Here is a 20,978-nt window from a genome sequence, read left to right as displayed (position 1 = left end):
TCTCTGTCGCTGTTAATGTCTACTGAACGAGGCAGTGCAATAAAAGTATTCCACACAGGAAGTAATGAAGGAATAATGGTAAAGTTAAAGCGATTAAACTAGACATTATATATATGTGTATATCATACAATAAATCACTTGAAAAGATGATTCTCGAGCCCGCTGAGGTGTTCATTTGGGTACAAAAACGACACATTTCGACTACAGCCGTGGTCTTGATCACATGACCCAGTTTTGATTCATGAGGTTCCTAAACGTACATTCATCAGGGTTAGACACTGACGCAATATTTCATTAACATAAAAAAAAAGAAGTACCATATATAAAATAAGAAAGCAATTCTTGCCATGAAACAATGTTATACAGTGACAGTATTTAGAATTTGACACCCAACTTTCAAGTTTGCATTTCGATATCATGTCCAATATTCCTACACTTCAGTCAGCGGCATATTGCAATCAGGATCTCTCAATAAAGTTATATAAAAATGAATGAAGCTTTATTTATATTTGATTCGCTCCTTATGTCCAGAACCAAGATCCAGAAATATAATTCTGGCTCAATCCTTAAAGCTAGGTGGCATCTTGAGCGCCTGCTGTGGCCATCTTGAGGCCCCATTGCTGACCATGACATAGATAAGATAATGAGTCTAGTATCATTCAAGGCTAACTTTCCTTGGTGATCAATGGGGCAAAGACTGACTTTGGTGCGGTTCTGCTGACTGAGAGGTGGGGAAGGAGTTTTATTGGGATCTTGTGACTCTTAAACATGTGGTGTATTCTTGGTTAAACTAATACTTTGCTCATTCTCCTAAAACCCATTAAATCATTCAACTCTTTGGTCCTGCGGGTAGTGTGCACACCTCTCTAGAAGCCAAGAGCCCATTAATGTTGACTGGAACCTGAGCAAAACACCTTGAAACAAACGTAAGATTGGAAAGCGCTGCCTTCTGTACCAGCTACACAGCAGACCTTTCCTCCACTAACCAAAGGAGATTGCCCTTAGTGGAACCCCTTTGTGGAAGCTAAAGCCTTAGTGTGCTTGGTGTAGCTGAAAAGGGCTTTTGTTTTGGAGCAGAGTATGATGTCAAAGGTCTTGCAATGCATATCATGGTATTGGGACTGAGTACAGCACATACCATGACACAGCGATATCTTTTCTCATTTTGGTGTGTTGACCATGCACAAAAAACCTCTGTGCAATGATGTAGGCACAGATAGACAAAGGAACAGTGAAGACATCACTAGATTGGCTAAATCATGTTGACACAACTAAGGCCTGCATTAGAGTTTGGTGAGCGGCTCGCCACCCGCTAGCTGGGTCATAGGTAATATTGTCTGCAGTCCTGGCATACTATTACCTGCCATCTTTAGAACTTTTTGCCTACTAGGGTGTGTGGCTTGCTGTGCATTTGACACTCTCATTTTTGTTGCATGGACATGCTCCTCTTGCAATAACCTGATCTCTGAAACACGCAGAATAGAAATGTGAATCACCATATAGTCTCCAAATAGGTTTATTAATACATGGTGATACACTAAGTGGTCTGACCCCTATCTACTGTCTAAAAAGTTCATGCTCCCTATAGTTCGTTAGGAACTGTGGAAATGGAAAAATTCAACTTCAAGACAGAAAAAAAACCACAGAGAACTACTTTTCAGCTCTGCTGGAACTTTAGCTCTTCCAAATTTAAACCACAATGTTCCTGGCTGTCAGTGCTACCAAAAAGACTTAAGTACCATGCTTTAAAAAACCCTGAGGCAGCACTTTGGAAAATGTAGAGTTTAATTATGTCTTTTGTTTTCAGGTGCTAAAAGGGTATTATGTTTTTGTGTGTTTTTATTGCACAGTGTTTGCTGCTCTGTGGAGATGCTCGCCGCAGGACAGCCATTGAGAACAGATGCCATATGCCTGCTACAGGTGGCGCCGCCCCTGTCACGGGAAACCCCGCCACGGCATTTACTATACACTTGTGCGCGGCTCTCATCGATTATGACATCACAGGGGGGTTCTGATCATTGTAAAAGCTCGGAATGATCATGAGACATCTGCTATCCTCGTCATCCCATGTCTAAAGTTTTACATTTATTAGTGTTTTGAATAAAATGGCTTTAAATAGCTTGCATTGCCTGAAGGTGTGGCAATGTTCCCCCTGCATGAGGTCTTCAGCTCTTCAGCTTGAAGAAGAGCAAAAATGTATTCTACACTGCTCTGGTTCAAACCTATTTTCCTTTCCATCGTCATGTGTTTAAGATTGGGAACCTGTAAACCTGAATTTATTTTACACATAGAGTGAATGTGAGAAGAGTTTTAGGGCCCTTTTGTACTAATACAACATCAGTAATCCGTGCATAACACAAACCTAGTATGCCTTGACTCATAAGCCAGAGTCGCTCGCGTCCTCTCTTATGTGCAAACATTTCCCTCGAATGGAAGCTCTGACATCAACAATGACCAGCCATATGTAGTGAATGTGAGAAGAGATTCAGTGATTCACGATTCCTAATGCAACATCTGTAAATACACACTGAGTCCATTTAGAGAGTATTATACCTCAACTCTCAAGTCTGGACCGAGCATTTCCAAGGATTGGAACTAAGTGAACAAGATCTGTCTCAAATCTCAGCAAGACACAGACAGACAGCACTCGAAGGAGCCCACCACCAGCTCTGTCCCAGGGTGTCCATACCATGCCCACAGATGGTGTGAGTCCACAACAGCAGCCAGAGTCAAAAGACACACAAGTCTGGGAACAAGAAAATATGCACTGGACACTGGAAGCCTAAAAGGATGTTCACAAACTTCAGATCTTTTACTGAATGAAACAGAACTAACAATCAACAAAGCTTAACACTGATCTGCAAAAGAACTCGTTCTTGTTTATTTGTTTATTTGTAGGGGGTGGTGGGCAAAACTGGTTCTTATTTGATCATTCTATGTTAGGTGATAGCAGATCGGAAGCAGAATGCTGCATGCCACTTAGAAGTCTCTAGATTAGCAACAGATAGGTTCTTAAACCCAAAGGGTCAGATTGACAAGCCCCTTGCGACAGTTTTACGCCACTGTTGCGTCACTTTTGTGACGCAGCGGTGGCGTAAACAATGCGCCACTATTCGACATATTTACAACGTGACGCATCTAGTGAGATGCGTCACGTTGTAAAGCCCTGCGCTACATTATACCTGTGTCAGTTATAATGTATGCAGGGTGGGCGTTCCCTCGCAAGGAAGCCCCGTAAAAGTGACGCAGTGAAATCTACAAGATTTCACTGAGTCAGTTTTACGTCCCTGCTGCGTCAGATCCTTACGCCTGCTTGAAGCAGGCATAAGGAGTGACGCAGCACATAAGGTATAGGGCACCCCTGAGCAGTGCTGGAGTTGCGTCGCGCTTGCAACACAAATCCAGCACTGCGTCACCCTTACGGCAAGAGATGCGTCACGCATCTGTCTAACCGTGCGCCATGGTGCGACGCATTGTAAATGCGGCGCATCCATGGTGGCGCAAAGGTTTTTTTGAGTCACGCAAAATAACTGGCGCATCCCTGCTAATATGCAGGCATGTGCCAGTTATTGTAAATCTTCCCCAAAGAGTCTTACCGGCACGACAGCTTCCTACTGCAGGATTCTCTTTGTGCATGCACAATACAGTATTCAGTGTTTGGAAGTCAGGCCCCATGGTACCCGCTCAGCAAAGACGCAGATTGGCTAGCACTGGATAGTGCATGTTTTGCTTCTTTTGCATCACTTGACCGCGGCCACAGTCTCGCTCCTCTCTTTCTTGGACCACTGCAGGCATCAGTGCTTTAAGCTTGTCTTAGAACGATAGGCGCCTTCTTGCTTGGCTCAGAGTATCTTTTGCAGTTCACCTCTAGGGCCAGGCTCTGGAAGACTGGATGACCACTTTCAGCTCAAGTTGGTCCCAGCAACACTTCCTCTCTGTAGTCTGCTTCATCTGGGAGCTTCTAACACTGAATCCAAGGCTGGGCTTCTATGCCTGGACAGTCTGTCCTCTTTCAGGACCAGGCAATCTCCTTCCATCTCTGAGCAGTCAGGCTTCTAGATGCTAATTAGAACCACCAGTGACGGCTGCCACAAACAAAGGGTGGTGTGCAGGTGAGCGGAGTGCAGAGGGGGGGTCTTCGAAATAATATATCTTTTTTAAAAACATACCTTTTGCCACTGGCCGCTTCCACCATCGCGTCATGCCGCCTCTCATCTTTCTGGTCCCAGCAGCCCCTTGAACAGACTCCAACCCAATCCCCTTGCTGCAGAGCAGTGTGGGGATTGGTCTGAGCAGGCTAGAAAGATGCTCCGCTCAGACTATGGAGTCTGTGGGGGTTTCTCTAGCCCAGTTATTCAATGCAGCCAGGCTGGAGAAACCTAAGTGCGCAATGTCTGTTTTGGCCAGCCTGTGCCGGCCGGCCAAACACATATGCGCACTTAGGGAGTGCATGTAGCACTCCTCTTCCCACCTCCCATGCCTTGGCCCTGCCCCTCCCTACAGCGCTGGCTCCGAGCCGGCAAATGCAAACTATGCAAGAACATTGTTTTATTTTTCATTGGCTGGCTCTGAGCCAGGCAGTGGGGCCACGCTCCTCCGCCATTGCGGAGGAGCCGCCGCTGAGACCCACAGCTTCTCTAGCAAGGGGTGCATACTTCAGGTGATATACCCTCAGTTGTCAGAGACTGGCGGTTACCAAGACATCAGCGCTGCTTACACGGCAGCAGCTTTTAGAGAACTCTGCAACACAATCCCTACCTTGGTCAAGAATAACATGAAACTGGAACAAAGTTGGATAGTTTGGGTCCCCCTTTTTCTATACATTTTCCAGATGTGGTATGTGAACCAGTTTTAGTTTGTTCCCTGTCAAATGTCATTTTCTGGCTGCTGTGCAGACACATTGAAGACACAGCCTTTGCGCTCTCACAGCAGGTAGCACTGATGCTGGCTTCAAGCATGTGTACCGCAAACATGGGCCTGATGGAATGAGACGACTGTCCACCTGGCCGTCATTAGCCTTCCTGAGGTAGCCATCAAGAACCAGAAAAGGGAGAGAAGTTCCCCAACTACAAAAGCAGAATCTGCTGACTATCTATCGCGAGGCGATATTTGTTTGTGTTTATGGGATCTCGTTCATGAGATCTCCCCCGCTTCTCTTTGGGATTGGGGAGAGACTAAGACGCCAATCAAACAGCAAAATTGGCCTTATAGGTTACCAGACATTTTTGCCAGACAACATGATAGAGCCTTTGAATGCCATAGGTGTAATCATGCCAAGACGCCACGGCATTCGAGCGCTCTACAAGCATATATCCTATCCTATCCTATCCTATGCTAGAGCACCCTGAATTATTCTAAAATCAGCTTCTTTGCTCATCGTAATAGAGCCAGAGATCCTTGCCAATCAGCATCATAAAATACCGCCTGTCAACACCTTTGCGTATAATTCATGACCTGGTTTCAAACTTGTTTCATATCTTTACCCCATAAGAATGGACATCAGAGCAGAAGATAGATCACCAATTAAATTCACCTGAATGTCCTAGAACTTAGTTAGCAGTGCCATACACTGTTGTGCTGCAGAATATTGTGCATCGGTGACATACAGTCTAGCCCATGACTGTCATGTAATACTCAACCATTAACAATCTTACAAAAGTGTGGTTTGGAGCCTGCAGAAAGCTACATGGTCAGTGGAAGGCGCGGATGAAAGGTAAGCCTATGGGGGACAGCAAAAGGGACCCAAGCCTTACATTGTACTCCACAGAGGGGCCTGGTATTCACACTGACCACCCCAGGTCTTAGAGGAAACACCCTGGAAACTAACACATGGCACATGGTGGGGCATGCAATGCTCTCGCCTGTCAGCCAAATGTTAACCTTATAAAACAGGTCCACGTGGTTCTTCCATATTTGCTGGGGATTAACTTGTAATTGCACAACACTGACGGACTGCTTCGACACCGCGCTGGTGCATACTGGTGCACACTTTGCACCCCACAAGTCCTGGCCGGCTCATAATCATGACCTAAAAGGGAGTTTTTGTTGCAAATTATTTTGCACAGAAATGTACTCCTGCAGCAATTGTATTTTGTAAATTACATTTCACATCCCTTTGAAAAGTTTGAGAAGCTCGCACCGTTTTGCATAAGTCTTCATGAAGCTTGACGAGGAGCAACTTTGCAGCTTTGCATACCCCTACTGCAGAGCAGCCAGCTGTCTTGTTTGAGATCAGACCAGTTAGCTATTCCCAAGGCGCACAGGTGGCACCCACTCTTCCTAAGGATTGACCCCCCCGAAGCGAGGAAATGCACAGCGGTCCCAGAATATTTGGAGAGCCATCCCACTATGGGACCTTGCATGTACATACAAAGGGCATCCACCTGTGTGTTTATTATTATTATTATTATTTATTTTTATAGAGCGCGTAGTCACCTGTAAGTATCCCAGCGCTAAGATCAGTACAACTGGGGAGTCAGCGGAGGCAGGGAGGGAGGTCGGTTAAGGGAAAAGGTGGGTTTTCAATTGCTTCCTGAACCGTAGGTAATTAGGTTCAGTTCTCAGGAGGTGAGGTAGGGCATTCCAGAGACGTGCGGTGTGAACCGAGAAGCGTCTTCCTCCTGCTCGTGCCTTCTTCACTGTGGGAGTGACGATAAGATGTTCCTGATCGGAACGGAGGGATCTAGGAGCTTTGTAGGGTTTGATAAATTTTTCCAGGCTTGGGGGGCCATTGTTTTGAAGCAGTCTATGTGCCAGGCAGAGGGCCTTGAACATCACACGTTCTCTCACCGGGAGCCAGTGGAGACGCTTCAGAGCTGGTTTGACCGAAGCTCTGGCAGGGGTGTTAGTGAGGATCCGGGCAGCTGCATTTTGGACCCTTTGTAGTTTGTTCATGGTTGCCTCTGGGGCCCCTAAGTAGATGGAATTACTAAAGTCGAGCCTGGAGAGTATCAGGCCTTGAATCAACAGTTTCTGGGATTTGTGAGGGAGCAGGGGCAAGATCTTTTGAATTGACCTAAGCAGCCCAAAGCACGTCCCGGCTACTTTTTTTGCTTGTGTTACGAATGAGAGGTCCTTATCTAGCCAAACACCCAGGCTTTTTACCTCTGGTTTCGGGTCTGGGGGCGGGCCTAAGCTGGGTGGCCAGATGTTTTGTAGTGGAGAGGGTCCCTTTTGACCAAGGAGGAGAATGTCAGTCTTTGAACCGTTAAGTTTCAGAGACGATCTGTTCATCCATCCTTGTATCTGTGTCAGACAGTTGTACAGGTCCGCAGGTTGTTGTCTGGGATGTGAAAGGGACACCACTAACTGTGTGTCGTCAGCATAACTAACGATGCTCACTCCGAACGGAGTAACAACCTTCTCCAATGGGGACATGTAGATGTTAAATAATGTGGGGCTAAGGGAGGAGCCCTGAGGCACGCCACATTGGAGGGGAGTGTCGGAGGAGCGGGTGTTATTCTCCCAGATTTGAAAGGAGCGTTGACTCAGAAAGGACGATAGCCAGGACAGGGCAGTTCCTTCAACACCGACACTCATGAGTCGTTGGATAAGAAGTTGGTGATTGACGGTGTCAAAGGCCGCACTCAGGTCGAGGAGGATCACTGCCACTGATCCTCCTTCGTCTAGGAGTGCTCTGGCCTCTTCCACCGCCATGAGGAGGGCGATGTCGGTGCCCTGCCCGGGGCGGAATCCCGTCTGCGAACTTTTTAGACGGTTGTTGTTCTCCAGAAATTGTGAAAGTTTTCTGTTCACAAGCTTTTCCGCGATCTTACTAGTTCCCGGGAGGAGGGAGATTGGTCTGTAATTTGCTAGGTCGGCAGGGTCAAGGGAGGGTTTTTTTAAAAGTGCCTTGACGACTGCCGCCTTCCAGCTGGGAGGGACGACTCCTTGTTGAAGGGAGGCGTTAATAAGGTGGGTAAGGGGGGGAACGATCGTGGATGCTACCTTTTTGAGAATACGTAAGGGGGCCGGATCCCTGGGAGACCCGCTTTTAATGATGTTCAGCATATCTTTAACCTCATCTGCCGTCACTTGTCCCCAGGAAGTGAGACATGGGGGGGTAGGAAAGTTGTAGGCTTCTTTTTCCTCGCTCGGACTTATGGATGGAATAGAGTCCCGGATTTTTGGGATTTTCTCCTTGAAGAAATTCGCTAACTTGTAGCACTTTTCCTCATCACCTTTGGGGTTTGGGGGGTCTCTCGGTCTCGGGTCCGGGATTTTGAGGAGTTCGTTTAAGATGGTGAAAGATTCCTTACTGGAGCTAGCAGATTGTTCTATTCTTTCTTGGAAGAATAGAGTTTTGTTATTGCGGAGGGTGGTTTTATAGTTTTGTAAGGCGGTGTGATAGGCAGCCTTCTTTTCATTAGATTTATCCTTTCTCCAGGAGCGTTCTGTTCTCTTACACTCCTGTCGAAGGGATTTGAGTGCCGGAGTATACCAGGGGGCAGGAGTCACTCTTTTGGTATGTTTAAGGGTGATAGTTTTGGGGAGGAGTTTGTCCAGTGAGGATGTGAGCCAAAAATTGAACTGTTCGTCGGCCGTGACCGGGTCCGTGGAGAGGATAGGTGTAGAATCAGAGAGCAAACTGACCCATTCCACCGGTTCAAGCTTGTGCCAACGACGGTCTGTCACTCGGATTTTGGGGGGTTGGGGGAGTGCAGTGGTAAGGTGCCAGAAAAAGGGAACAAGGAAGTGATCTGACCAAGGGAGAGGGATGGGGGGACCCGAGGTGATATCCCTGATGTTGGTCAGGACGGGGTCCAAAAGGTGACCCTTGTCATGGGTAGGTTCGTTGTTAATCAGTCGGATATTGAAAGACCTAAGGTCCTGAAGAAGATCCGAAGCTGAAGAATCTGTGGGGTCATTAAGATGAAGGTTGAGATCGCCCACGACGAGAAAGTTCGAGGTGGAGGAAACTGATTGTGACGCCGTGTCAGTGAGGGCGTTGAGGAAATTCCCTGGTGTCCCCGGAGGGCGGTAGAGCAACAGTCCTGAAAGGGAGTGTGCCGGGGAAATTTGAAGGACAAAGTAGCAGCTTTCGCAATCTTCGATATTGGCATTGCTAATCCTACAGGCAAGATGTTCTCTGTAGATGATTGCCAGCCCTCCTCCTCTCCCCTTAGGTCTATGTAAGGTTTGAATGAGATAGCCTGGGGGTAGGGCATTGACAATGTCCGAGTCCGTGCTGGTGGAGAGCCAGGTTTCTGTGAGAAACAGAGCGACCAGGCCATGATCCTGTATCAGCAAATTGATTTCGTGCGCATGCTTAGGGAGTGAGCGGCAGTTAAGGAGGCCCATCTGTAGTCCCGGCTTTCCCGGGCCGTATTCGGCTGAGTTACAACGTGCACAATTGATAAAGGATTTACCTTCGGCATGGACGTAGTGGCAGTCCTGAGATTTTTTCTGGTGAAGGGCCCGAAGCATGTCACTTGTGTACACCAGGCGATCCTGCAACAAATCCGGCAGAGTTCCTGGGCCTGGGTTCGGCTGGGCCCGGATGGGCCCAGACGGGCTTGCCTTTGGCGCGCCTTCGGCGCGCTGACGGCGCGCCCGCTGCGCCCGTCCGCTGCGCGTCCGAGTACTGTGCATAATTTTATGCGGGAAGAGGACGTAGGGGGTGTGGCCTGGAGAAGTGGGCGTGGCCTGTGAACAGGCTGGGTCGCTGATGGCGGTGCTTGCGAATTCCCAACCCCGTGGCAGCGTTCAGATCGGCTGCGCGGGTAATTAGGTACCGGATAGATGCCCCAACCAGCCTAACAGGTAAGGGAGAAGTACGCAAGTTTTAAAAACAATTTACATAAGTATTTAAAAGATCCAATTTCTAGCAGAGCTCCCGGCTGTGCCTCAGGAGTACAGATACTAAGAAGGGCTGGGCGTCGGTGCTTTATATAATCAGGGGGGCGTGGCCTGGAGAAGTGGGCGTGGCCTGTGAACAGGCTGGGTCGCTGATGGCGGTGCTTGCGAATTCCCAACCCCGTGGCAGCGTTCAGATCGGCTGCGCGGGTAATTAGGTACCGGATAGATGCCCCAACCAGCCTAACAGGTAAGGGAGAAGTACGCAAGTTTTAAAAACAATTTACATAAGTATTTAAAAGATCCAATTTCTAGCAGAGCTCCCGGCTGTGCCTCAGGAGTACAGATACTAAGAAGGGCTGGGCGTCGGTGCTTTATATAATCAGGGGGGCGTGGCCTGGAGAAGTGGGCGTGGCCTGTGAACAGGCTGGGTCGCTGATGGCGGTGCTTGCGAATTCCCAACCCCGTGGCAGCGTTCAGATCGGCTGCGCGGGTAATTAGGTACCGGATAGATGCCCCAACCAGCCTAACAGGTAAGGGAGAAGTACGCAAGTTTTAAAAACAATTTACATAAGTATTTAAAAGATCCAATTTCTAGCAGAGCTCCCGGCTGTGCCTCAGGAGTACAGATACTAAGAAGGGCTGGGCGTCGGTGCTTTATATAATCAGGGGGGGCGTGGCCTGGAGAAGTGGGCGTGGCCTGTGAACAGGCTGGGTCGCTGATGGCGGTGCTTGCGAATTCCCAACCCCGTGGCAGCGTTCAGATCGGCTGCGCGGGTAATTAGGTACCGGATAGATGCCCCAACCAGCCTAACAGGTAAGGGAGAAGTACGCAAGTTTTAAAAACAATTTACATAAGTATTTAAAAGATCCAATTTCTAGCAGAGCTCCCGGCTGTGCCTCAGGAGTACAGATACTAAGAAGGGCTGGGCGTCGGTGCTTTATATAATCGGGGGGGGCGTGGCCTGGAGAAGTGGGCGTGGCCTGTGAACAGGCTGGGTCGCTGATGGCGGTGCTTGCGAATTCCCAACCCCGTGGCAGCGTTCAGATCGGCTGCGCGGGTAATTAGGTACCGGATAGATGCCCCAACCAGCCTAACAGGTAAGGGAGAAGTACGCAAGTTTTAAAAACAATTTAGATAAGTATTTAAAAGATCCAATTTCTAGCAGAGCTCCCGGCTGTGCCTCAGGAGTACAGATACCTTTAAAATGTACCTTCCAAAGAAGTTGACAAATAACAAACATAAGGCTTCCAAATGTGTAGCCTACACTTTGTGTCCTCTGGGGCAGGCAGTGATGTATTATATAGGATGAAAAAATCCGGGAAACCTCCATTGGTCTATGTGACTAAGGGTGTGGGCTCACACATTCAAAATAGAATTATGTGCTCGACAAGTTCATAAATGGAGTCCAACTGGACAAACATTAACCCCTTCGCCGCGGCACGAATTTTGCCACGGCGCTGGGGGGGTTCGGGGTGAGCGCGGCGCCGCCATGCTTGTGACGGAACCACTCCGTCATGAGCCACGGGCGTGCTGTGCTCATGACGGAGTGGTTCCGTCACGACTCCGCCCACTTGCATTGTTCGCCCGCACAGGCGGGGAATCAGCGCCGCGTGGGCGGAGCGGCCGCAACGGCCGCAGCATGACGGAGCCACTCCGTCATGAGCACACGGCGCCCGTGGCTCATGTCGGAGTGGTTCCGTCATGAGCAGGCAAGGGGTTAATCAAAATCAGTAGACAACAGGAATAGTGTCTATAGCTCCATATTCAGGACCATAGGAAGTAAAACCCTGCCCTGACCTTGCCTGCTGATGATCGCTTCGCTTGTGGAGTAAAGTGTTCAAAGAGGACACATTGGGTCTCCAGTCAGAATGAAATTGCATCTTAGGCCCTGGGACAGCACTGGTAAACAGCAGCGTCATCATGTCGCTTGGTGCAGCATCACAAATGGGACATCCAGTGACACTGCTTTGCAGCACAGCCTTGTGACAACCAGCCAGGTCACATCTGTTTGCTTCAGTCCTAGGACAGAGGGCTCCACAGTGCCACGCTTTAACGTCCATGTTTTTTCAGCGTTGTCAGGACTCAGGAACACTCACACCACTGACATTGCATCAGAATGTGACTAGCAATAAGAGGCTTGGCTGCAGAATGGGAATCTTGTCAAGTAAGTCATGTATGGGTGTGCAACCCAGTTGTGGCGGAGTTTGTTGTGACAATGGTTAGTGTGAGTCAAGCAAAGAGGTAACCTAGCTATGGGTGACTTGTTGTGACTATGGTGGGTTTCAATCAAACCATGTGGGCAGCAGAGCTCATCTGAAGAGAGAGGGCCATCCTTATTAATAGTGGGAATTCCTCATTTGGATTGGCTACAGATGCAATCAATATGTACCCGAAGGTTGAACGTATTGAATGGGGGCAGAGGTGGTTCATGATCCCTCCACGCATGCTCTGATAGGTGCTGGTGTCCTCTCTGCAGCCCATGCTCTCCAGAGAGAGAGAGCAGAAGAAGGACATGCTTCAGCCAGGACAAGCCAGCATCTTGTGAAGTTCCGGGTCCTTCCAGGGTCTGGTGGTGAAGGTGATGTCAGGATTCCGTGGGACTCGGCACTAACTACTTGATGTGGGATGGGGTCATCTGAGGCACACATTGGGGAGTCGACAATTTCAGGTTCCAGTTTAAGGGTGAAGTAAAGCATCAGATCAGAGGAGGGCCTGGGTATGGTTTAACATGTAACTAATATAGTGAAGGCGACACCTAAATAGTTATTATAATGTAAGGTCGCAGGGCAGAATTGATGCCAATTGACCACGGTCGCCTCTATCCATCAATATCTAATTAAGCGTGCTATCGCCCCTGCCAATAGTGCTTATTTCTTCTCAGATTTCTCATTGACCTCACTAATTTCGACCTTTTCTACAAAACTCCTGCTCTGCTCGGCCCCCCAATTCCTTCCCGTCAGAATACTTCCGATCACCCCAAATTGCTTCTTTAAAGCCCCTCCTCTGACTCTGTATGTCCGCTTATCTTCTTTTGTACCCGTTTGTGTTTTGCTTCCATTAATTGTCTATTCTGTATTCTCTGCATCACATGATGGATTTTCTTTTCTTTAAACACAATTGTGCAGCTGGAAGGTTTGCGTGCATGAGTAGGCTGCACGCCCCCCCTCCATTTGTATATTCCCAGATGAACTATTGTCTCAGAGGGGTTGGGGCGGAAAGGGGGGGCGGGTGCTGAATACAGCACAGCAGCATTAAATACAATTTTCTCCCTGATTGTGCGGAATAAGGATGCTTTTGCACTAGTTCTGCACGTAAGAGGCCAGCGGCTTCATCTCCGGCAGCAATCAGAGAGTGAACAGGCTTCAGTAATGGGGCACTTTTTCTGCTGAGGGGAATTGCTTTCATTGTTCTTAAACTTTCCAGTCTCTCCCACCCCTCCCAGATCATGCATTTCGTCTCATTTGGTTCACTTTTGAACAGGGATAGAAAAAAAAAGAGCTCTGTTAAAGACAGGACTAAGAGAAACAAGTTGGGGCTGAAAGGCAGTGTGGAAGGGAGAGAGGGAGGGGGCAATTCCAAAGAAGGAAGGGAAGAGCATAAGATGCTAGAAAAGATGAGCGTGTGGGGATGAAATTAAGAATGTAAAAAGTGCAGACGTTATTAGGAGGTGTGGGGAGTACAGAGAGAAGCAGGGAAAGAAGTTGAAGTGAGGTAGAAGGAGGGAGGGTAGGAATTACAGGAGCGTGGAGTCAATCGGAGTACAAGGGGTGAACATGTACGTGACAGCGAGGAAGGGAAGACATCGCAGGGAAGAAAGAGATCACAAAAGGGGGAGGACAAAGAAAGTAGTATGCGTAGAGGAGGTAAAGAAGAGAGTGGAAAACAGGAGAGAGATAAAAAGTGAATACTTCGACGGAGAGGGACGGCATTAGGACTGAAGCTAGTGAGAAATGGAGTTAGTAAGAATGTGAAAAAGAGGTGAGAGGAGAAAGGAATGTGGTAGAATGTACGATATGACCTGTAGTTGGAGAGCATTTTTCATTAAAAAATATATTTGATTTAAATAAAAAAACGGAAATGAAATAAAAATGGAGATGAGAGTTATCGAGACATAATGAATGAAATGAATTAAATAATTAATGAAGAAAGGATGTGATTTAAATGAAGCAAAGAGCTTAGAAAGGTGAAGGTTAGCAGAAGTGACTGGGAAGGTATTTGAGAGGGGGCTATAATAATGACATTTCTAAATGTTTTCTGTTGACATTTTGTGCTTGGCGCTGATGAGTGGTGAGGTGGGGATAAAAGAGTTCGGAAAAGAATGGAGATGGGCAAGTTAGAATGAATATTTCCAATAGTTAAGCAGGGCCTGGTGAAACAAGGGTCGTAATTGAGAATAATGTCGATGATCCATAAAAGAAAGTGTGGCTGCGTGTGGCAGGAAGTGGCAGAGTACATGGACTTGTGCCTACCTGAGTGTGACATTGTCTCCTTGGCACACTGTGAGGTTTTCTGCTTTCGGGAAGAACTCCATGTTCTGTGCCACAAGCCCTAAGAGAGACAGAAAGATCAGGACATGATTAAAAAACACAAACCACAATCCTGTATATTTCAAGTGGCAGAACTGGCACACAGGAGGTGTTGTTAACCCGCCAATGTGAATACAATGTTCTAATCCTAGGAAACTGGACACAGATGCATTCACCAGGAACATGGGCAATTAATGACACGCATTATTTAATGTGTTTGTTATTTCGCCTTGGTTGTCTAATGTTATTGGATTTCACAAGATGTATCTCTCGGGATCCATGTTATGGCTGCTAGCACGCGCCTTAAACTAGTGGGGACTGGGCGAGCTGAGAACCAGAAATTTCCAGAGAGGCCAGTGTTTCTGAAAGTTTGGTGGGTCGGAGGCAGGTAAGTTGCAGCCGGACACATTCCAGGTGAAGTGTCGTTTAGCCCAGCTTTCTAGAGAAATTTGCTTGTTCTGGGGGTCTTCACAGACAGGGGCATTTGAAGGATAGAGGTTACAGCAGTCCCTGTTTTTGCAACCATGTCTATCTTAACTAAGACTCCCAGTTTTCCATTTTTACTGATTTTTACAGATAAATACAGACAGAAAAAAAAGTCTTTTCTGTCTGTATTTATTTTTAAAAGCGGAAAAATACAGAAAATGATGCCTCTTGTGGGTGACTCTACATGCAGTCTTTCGTGCTTTCCAGGACAACAGCTGAGCAGATAGACAGCATAGGAAGTTAAAAAATAGGTTCAGATTTCCCTAAATACAGGCCTATGTTAACATATATGTGTATTATAATGCTGATATTTACCTGTAGGTGTAGTGTTTCACTGTATTTGGCTGCTTATTTTGCTAAAATGTAACAGATAGCAAAGTATGACTGCAAGTTTTTCTGTTAAATAAATGTAGAAATTTCCCATTTTACAACTCCATTTATTGTCAAAACACAAAGTAAATATAGATAAATACCTATAGGATGGCCAAAACATACATATGGATAAATACAGATGGAAATGTTAAAAAAATAAATACCATAAAAACGAGAGCCCTAATCTTAACACACGTTCACCCTACTCTACGAGTATGACCCACCACCCTACCTGTATGCATGTGTGAGAAATTCACTGAAAGGGTGTCACGTGAATGCCAGACTCTGAATGACTGGGTGGCATTGCTTCTTCGACACACTCACTGGTGGCTGGTACAGCACACGCACTGGTGGCTGGTACAGCACACGCACTGGTCCTGCGGCAGGGTGTGCCCTTAGAGCCAATTCTTCTGTATGCACAAGAGATTCACACACAGGGATTGGCCTGTGAATGCCGGACTCTGAATGTCTGGGAGACATTGCTTCTCGGCACACTCACTGGTGGTACAGCACACTCACTGGAGGTACAGAACACTCACTGGTGGCTGGTACAGCACACGCACTGGTGGGTGGTACAGCACACTCACTGGTGGCTGGTACAGCACACTCACCAGTCCTGTGGCAGTGTGTGCCCTTAGAGCCAAGCGTCTGTATGCACAAGAGATTCACACCCAGGGATTGGCCTGTGAATGCCGGACTCTGAATGACTGGGTGGCATTGCTTCTGCACACTCACTGGTGGTACAGCACACTCACTGGTGGTCCAGCACACTCACTGGTGGTACAGCACACGCACCCGTCCTGTGGCAGTGTGTGTCATTGGAGCCATGCGTCTGCATGCACGAGAGGCTCACACCCAGGGATCTTTATAAGTGCGCTAATGTCTGAATGACTGATTGGCTACGGTACTTTAACACACCTTACTGACCTCATACTAAAAAGTGTCCTTACAATATTAAACGTTCATTCTTCTTGGCATTACTTCCAACACATCAAGTGCATGTTTATAGTGCCCCTAGGGTCCATGGTGCCACTGACGCTTGTGTGGCCCCTTCTGTAATACAGGTCACACAGTCGCACATTTCGTGCCTGTGAAATCCCATAGGGGTGTTCCCTCGTTTTCATGGTCATGTCACCCACACCAGTGAGAGAACCTCTATGACATGTTTCTGAGGAGCACACAGGGGTAAACAGGTTGACAGAAGGCACACGGACTATGCGTCCCTTATTGCCTGTTGTAAGGGAGCCAGCTTGGAGGGAGAATACAAGTCCCAGGAACCCCCCAGACAACTTCTTGCATGCAGGTGCCGTTACACCCTGCGGCTACTGAAGATAGGGTCCCTTCTTCTTCTTCAGGTCCGGCGAACCCTGCACATTGGAAGCCACACTTTTGCACTCTGATAATGTGTCTTTCACTGCTGCACTCTCCAAGTGCGGACATGAGGCCTTTCCTCCACTGGGGAAGCTCAACTTATGTGCAGGGTCAATGGAATTATGCGGCAGAAGAGGGCAACATTTTGTGGCAGGGGTGAGTAAATTGCCTGGCAAGAAAACCCAAATGATGTGGCATAAGGCGGCATATTTTGTAATAGTATTAGTTTGTTATTTCTTCATTTTTAAACTTAATAACACTGTGTGGGCATTGGTTGCACCTCATTAGTACCAGTTTAACATCCACAAATAGCAATCAGCAACAGAATAGTGACCAGTCCAGCTTTACAAAGGACCTTTCACTGCGCGGCAACAGTTGTCACTGCAGTGTTAGTAACTTTTGAACAGTTAGAGCTAGAATTCTTTTTTAGCTAAAATCTGCAGGTTATGTGGCAGATGATGGATTATGTGGCAAATGTGATAGATCTATAATTATGCAAAAAGCTCTGCGGCCGCACAATCGCTTCATTCCGATGGCCCTGGTTATGTGTAGTGCGGTGCCCCGTACCCAAAGAAGAAGCCTCTGGTGGAGACTGGGACAATGCGCCATTTACACGGTACAGACACTGCCGCGGCTCTATTCTGGGCAGGCACGTTCATAGCACAACAGACATCACTTTTTGTATTCCTTCATTAAGACCCATCACAAACAATCATGGCTGCCAGGGGTCCTGTCTCCATTGCTCTGTGCACCATCATCATTCCTCAGCACATCAACCAACCTAGTGTGTTCCTTCGTGGCCTTGTGCGTTTGCCGCTGTCAGTCTATCTTCAAATATTATATTTAAGCCTCAAGGTGGTTTCTCTCCAGGTTAAGATGATGTCTCTGACACACACTGGAGTTGTCGTGCTCAATGCTTGCGTCCTTTTCAAGGAGTTGACTTTGTTCCTTGACATCCATCAAGTTGAGTGATGCCCAGGCTGTGACGGGTGCGTCCGGTGCTGATGGTACATGCAGTGACAGTGGAGAACGTCATGGGAGTTGGTATGCACCTGCGGCATATGTTGGCGCAGGAAGACGGGTATCAAGCAATAATCTTGTTACAGATATCTCCACCACGCAGATCTTTAAAAGTTTCAAAGAAAGTGCCAGCAGTTTCAATAGAAACACATAAGTGTGTCGAAATGTGCGGGCCCGATTCACAGAACTAACTTAAGACAAAATCCTAAACTTACTACTTTTGGTATTCACAGAAGTTAGGATTTTGTCTTAAGTTTGTCTTAAGTTTGTCTTAAGTCTGTCTTAAGTCTGTCTTAAGTCTGTCTTAAGTCTGTCTTAAGTCTGTCTTAAGTCTGTCTTAAGTTTGTCTTAAGTTTGTCTTAAGTTTGTCTTAAGTCTGTCTTAAGTTTGTCTTAAGTCAAACTTAGGACAAAATCCTAACTTCTGTGAATACCATAAGTAGTAAGTTTAGCATTTTGTATTAAGTTAGATCTGTGAATCGGGCCCTGCGTGTTTAAGAGAGTTTTGCAGTGGAGTTTATGACCCACATGCACTTTGTGTACACAAAAGTGCAAAAGACATGTTTCAGTGGGACATACTACTCTAAAACCTGCACGGCATGTGTTCAGCCCTGTTCTCCTTCCGAACCTCCCGGCTCCAGCCATTCCTTACGCTCTATTGCTTAGCGCTTGTATAATGTAGGATTCGATCTCCATAGCATTATAATGAGAACATTGTTGGATATGATTATACATTTGATGTAGGATCTGTAGGGCACTTACAGTAAATTGACTCCGTGCTACATGAGTACGGTGTGGTGAGGACGGCGGGGTTTGCCGACGGGGTGACGATACAGCGGCATTCCACAGGCTGCTTTACCTCGATAATAGATCAGGAATGGTGCAATGCGAACAGACTAATAGCTGGCACTTAACTTAATGTTAAAGTGCTACGTGGATGGAGTTTCAGACCGTCCCATCCTTTGGTACTTAAATTGGACAAAGGAGAACAGTAGCTGGATCGCCGCTCAGGCGATGATCATATAGTTATAGCACATGACGTATGCAACGACTGCAGTGAAGAGGACGGGTTACAAATATATGTCTCTATAAACAGAAACTCAACCCACTTGGAGCAAGAACCTGAAAAGCATTCATAAACTTGCATCGCTTTACAGCAGTGGTGACATCACACTTTACACCACTGAGGAGGCCTTTGAGGCCACACAGACCCAATGTAGTCGTCAGAAGTATATTTTTTATTCTTTTGCGGCATCGGTCAAGAGTCGGTCAATAAAGTTTAAGATTAGAGATTCACAATTTGAGAGATAAGATATTTTAGAAGTTTGTTAACTTTCACTGTTACTACAACCCCGGTCACCATGGGGCAAACAACTTAAAAATGAAGGATCATGGCTTCTTGGCATTCATTGATGACTTTGGCAATATTGTACACCGTGACCCGAAATATATGACATGATAATGGCTTGCAGCAACTAAATTTAAAAAGAAAATAGAACTATGAAGAAGTTAGGATCTCAGAAGAAATAATTCAATTTTCCTAATATGAATCGGTCTGAGTTTGGTGACAAATCTGCTTCACACAGAATTACGAATGAACTTCACTTCTCAAACAATTTTGCCCCTGAGAAATGGCAAAAAGTTCACTTACTATGAACAAACAATTATCAGAAAAAATGAACAGATTCTTGAAAGAAATTAATAGAGTTTCCATAATAGTAATCAATTTGCGATAAAAATGAATGGATAATAACGTTTTTAGATACAATATGGAATTGATGTCTGAAAACAAATTGCAGATTTGAACCTGCTGTAAACAATACCCTAAACCACATTGTGCCTAATTCATTTATTATTCACAATTTCAACCTGAGTCACAATTCACGAAAAACATAATTTTGAGCTCAGCTACTGTTAAAGAATTTGGAGGTATCTTTCCTCAATTTGTGAGCCACTACATTTTGTACTTCTCTTAATTATATTGTTGTTTGCTCTTCCTGTTTCTTCCTTCTGATCATTTGTAAAGCGCACTGATACCCTCAAAGGTCATGTTCACGCTATATATAAAAAAAAAACTCTGGCGGGTGTCATTTCAGTCGGGGAGCCCAAGCCACGCTGCTCCTAATGGCTCCCCTTTTCCATCCATAACCAGCCATAAAAAGCACATTTTGAAAAATTGATTGCCGCGTCATGTGAGGATGGCCTTTTCTACTCTTCCCATGGTGCCAAACCTGCATGGTCTAAAAAAAAAACAGGCGCTTTTTCTTCTGTGTCATTCGTGACATTTCACTTGTCCCCGCTCTCCTCCGGGGGCTGTCCCTTGTGCCGCTCAACCAGTTAAAAATCGACCAGGGAAAGTTCCAAAGAATCCACCTGGGTTTATCGCGAGCATTTAGTAATGTTTTGCGAGCTCTCTGCCAGAAAAATAGATCGCGCAGTGGTGAGAAATCAATAGTTTTTTTTACTGGTGTTATAAAACATCAGGTTTTACAGCCAACCCCCAGAGCCTTCAAGTTTCGAGAGATTTTAATTCCTTTGACTTGTTTCTATTGTTTGTGTTTCAGAATCCCTGAGGACCCAAAACTAACTTGGTACGGTTGGCAATGGTGGAGATTTAAAGGGATAGCTTATTCTGAAATGATGCATTAAAAAGCGGCGTTTACTCTTTCTATATTCTCTACTGCAGTTGTTTCCCAAACTGGGGTCCGAGGACCCCCAGGGGTCCGTGGCACATTCCCAGGGGGTCCGCAGGCAGCAGTTTTAAAAGCACTGCAAAGTTCCTTGTAAAATTAGCAGTTTTCGAGCAACTATAAAAGTGTCAAGAAAATGCCAGTGATTAATGTACCTGCTGGAGAGAGATGAGAGTTTTCTCCAGTGGCAGCTTTGACTTATCTAATGTGACACAGAGGGTTAATATGCCTACTGCAAAGAACGTGTACAATGCATTTAAAAAAAAACAGTATTTTATGTGCATAGGTCAGTGGGCTACTGATTTTGTCACAGAGATTCTTTTGTCACAGTGCAATTCATACGGGACAATCATAATCTAGCACAGTGTCCTATAATCTGTCAAAGAGCTGCTTGCAAACTGCATGGTAAAAATTAGCAACATATGTTTATTCCCAGTCTATCATTATCCTGATGCTACTATGTTCCCACTTCCTGCACATGAACACTTTTGTAATGCCTTTGTGTCACTTCTATGTGTGCTGCCTAATGCAGCACACATGGAAGTTAAAAAACGAAATTTTTATTAAAGATTGTTTGTGCAGGAAGGGTCACCATCTTGCACATAAATAATCAAAGGTGTTTTGCTTTTTCTGTTGGAAAAAGCAAAAACGAGGAGAAATAAGGCATTTCTCCTCATTTCTCCAAGTTAAGACCAGGTTTTTCACGGTCTTAATT

The 20,978-nt window shown here is 46.3% G+C and overlaps 1 protein-coding gene across 2 annotated transcripts in view; it reads right to left on the bottom strand.

The window, feature by feature from the left end:
- The window catches only part of IGLON5 (IgLON family member 5), a 1,048,688-nt gene that overhangs the window by 508,361 nt on the left and 519,349 nt on the right, over positions 1 to 20,978 (bottom strand). For both annotated transcript variants that reach the window (XM_085615809.1, XM_085615810.1), the window contains exon 2: positions 14,269 to 14,347. In XM_085615809.1, the coding sequence (XP_085471935.1) occupies positions 14,269 to 14,347 (79 nt within the window). The remainder of the gene's footprint in view (positions 1 to 14,268; positions 14,348 to 20,978) is intronic.

The sequence above is a fragment of the Triturus cristatus genome, chromosome 7 (genome assembly GCF_964204655.1).
Source record: "Triturus cristatus chromosome 7, aTriCri1.1, whole genome shotgun sequence".
NCBI lineage: Eukaryota > Metazoa > Chordata > Amphibia > Caudata > Salamandridae > Triturus > Triturus cristatus.
The sequence above is the reverse complement of the archived record's forward strand: the minus strand, read 5'-3'. Positions and strand labels throughout refer to the sequence as shown.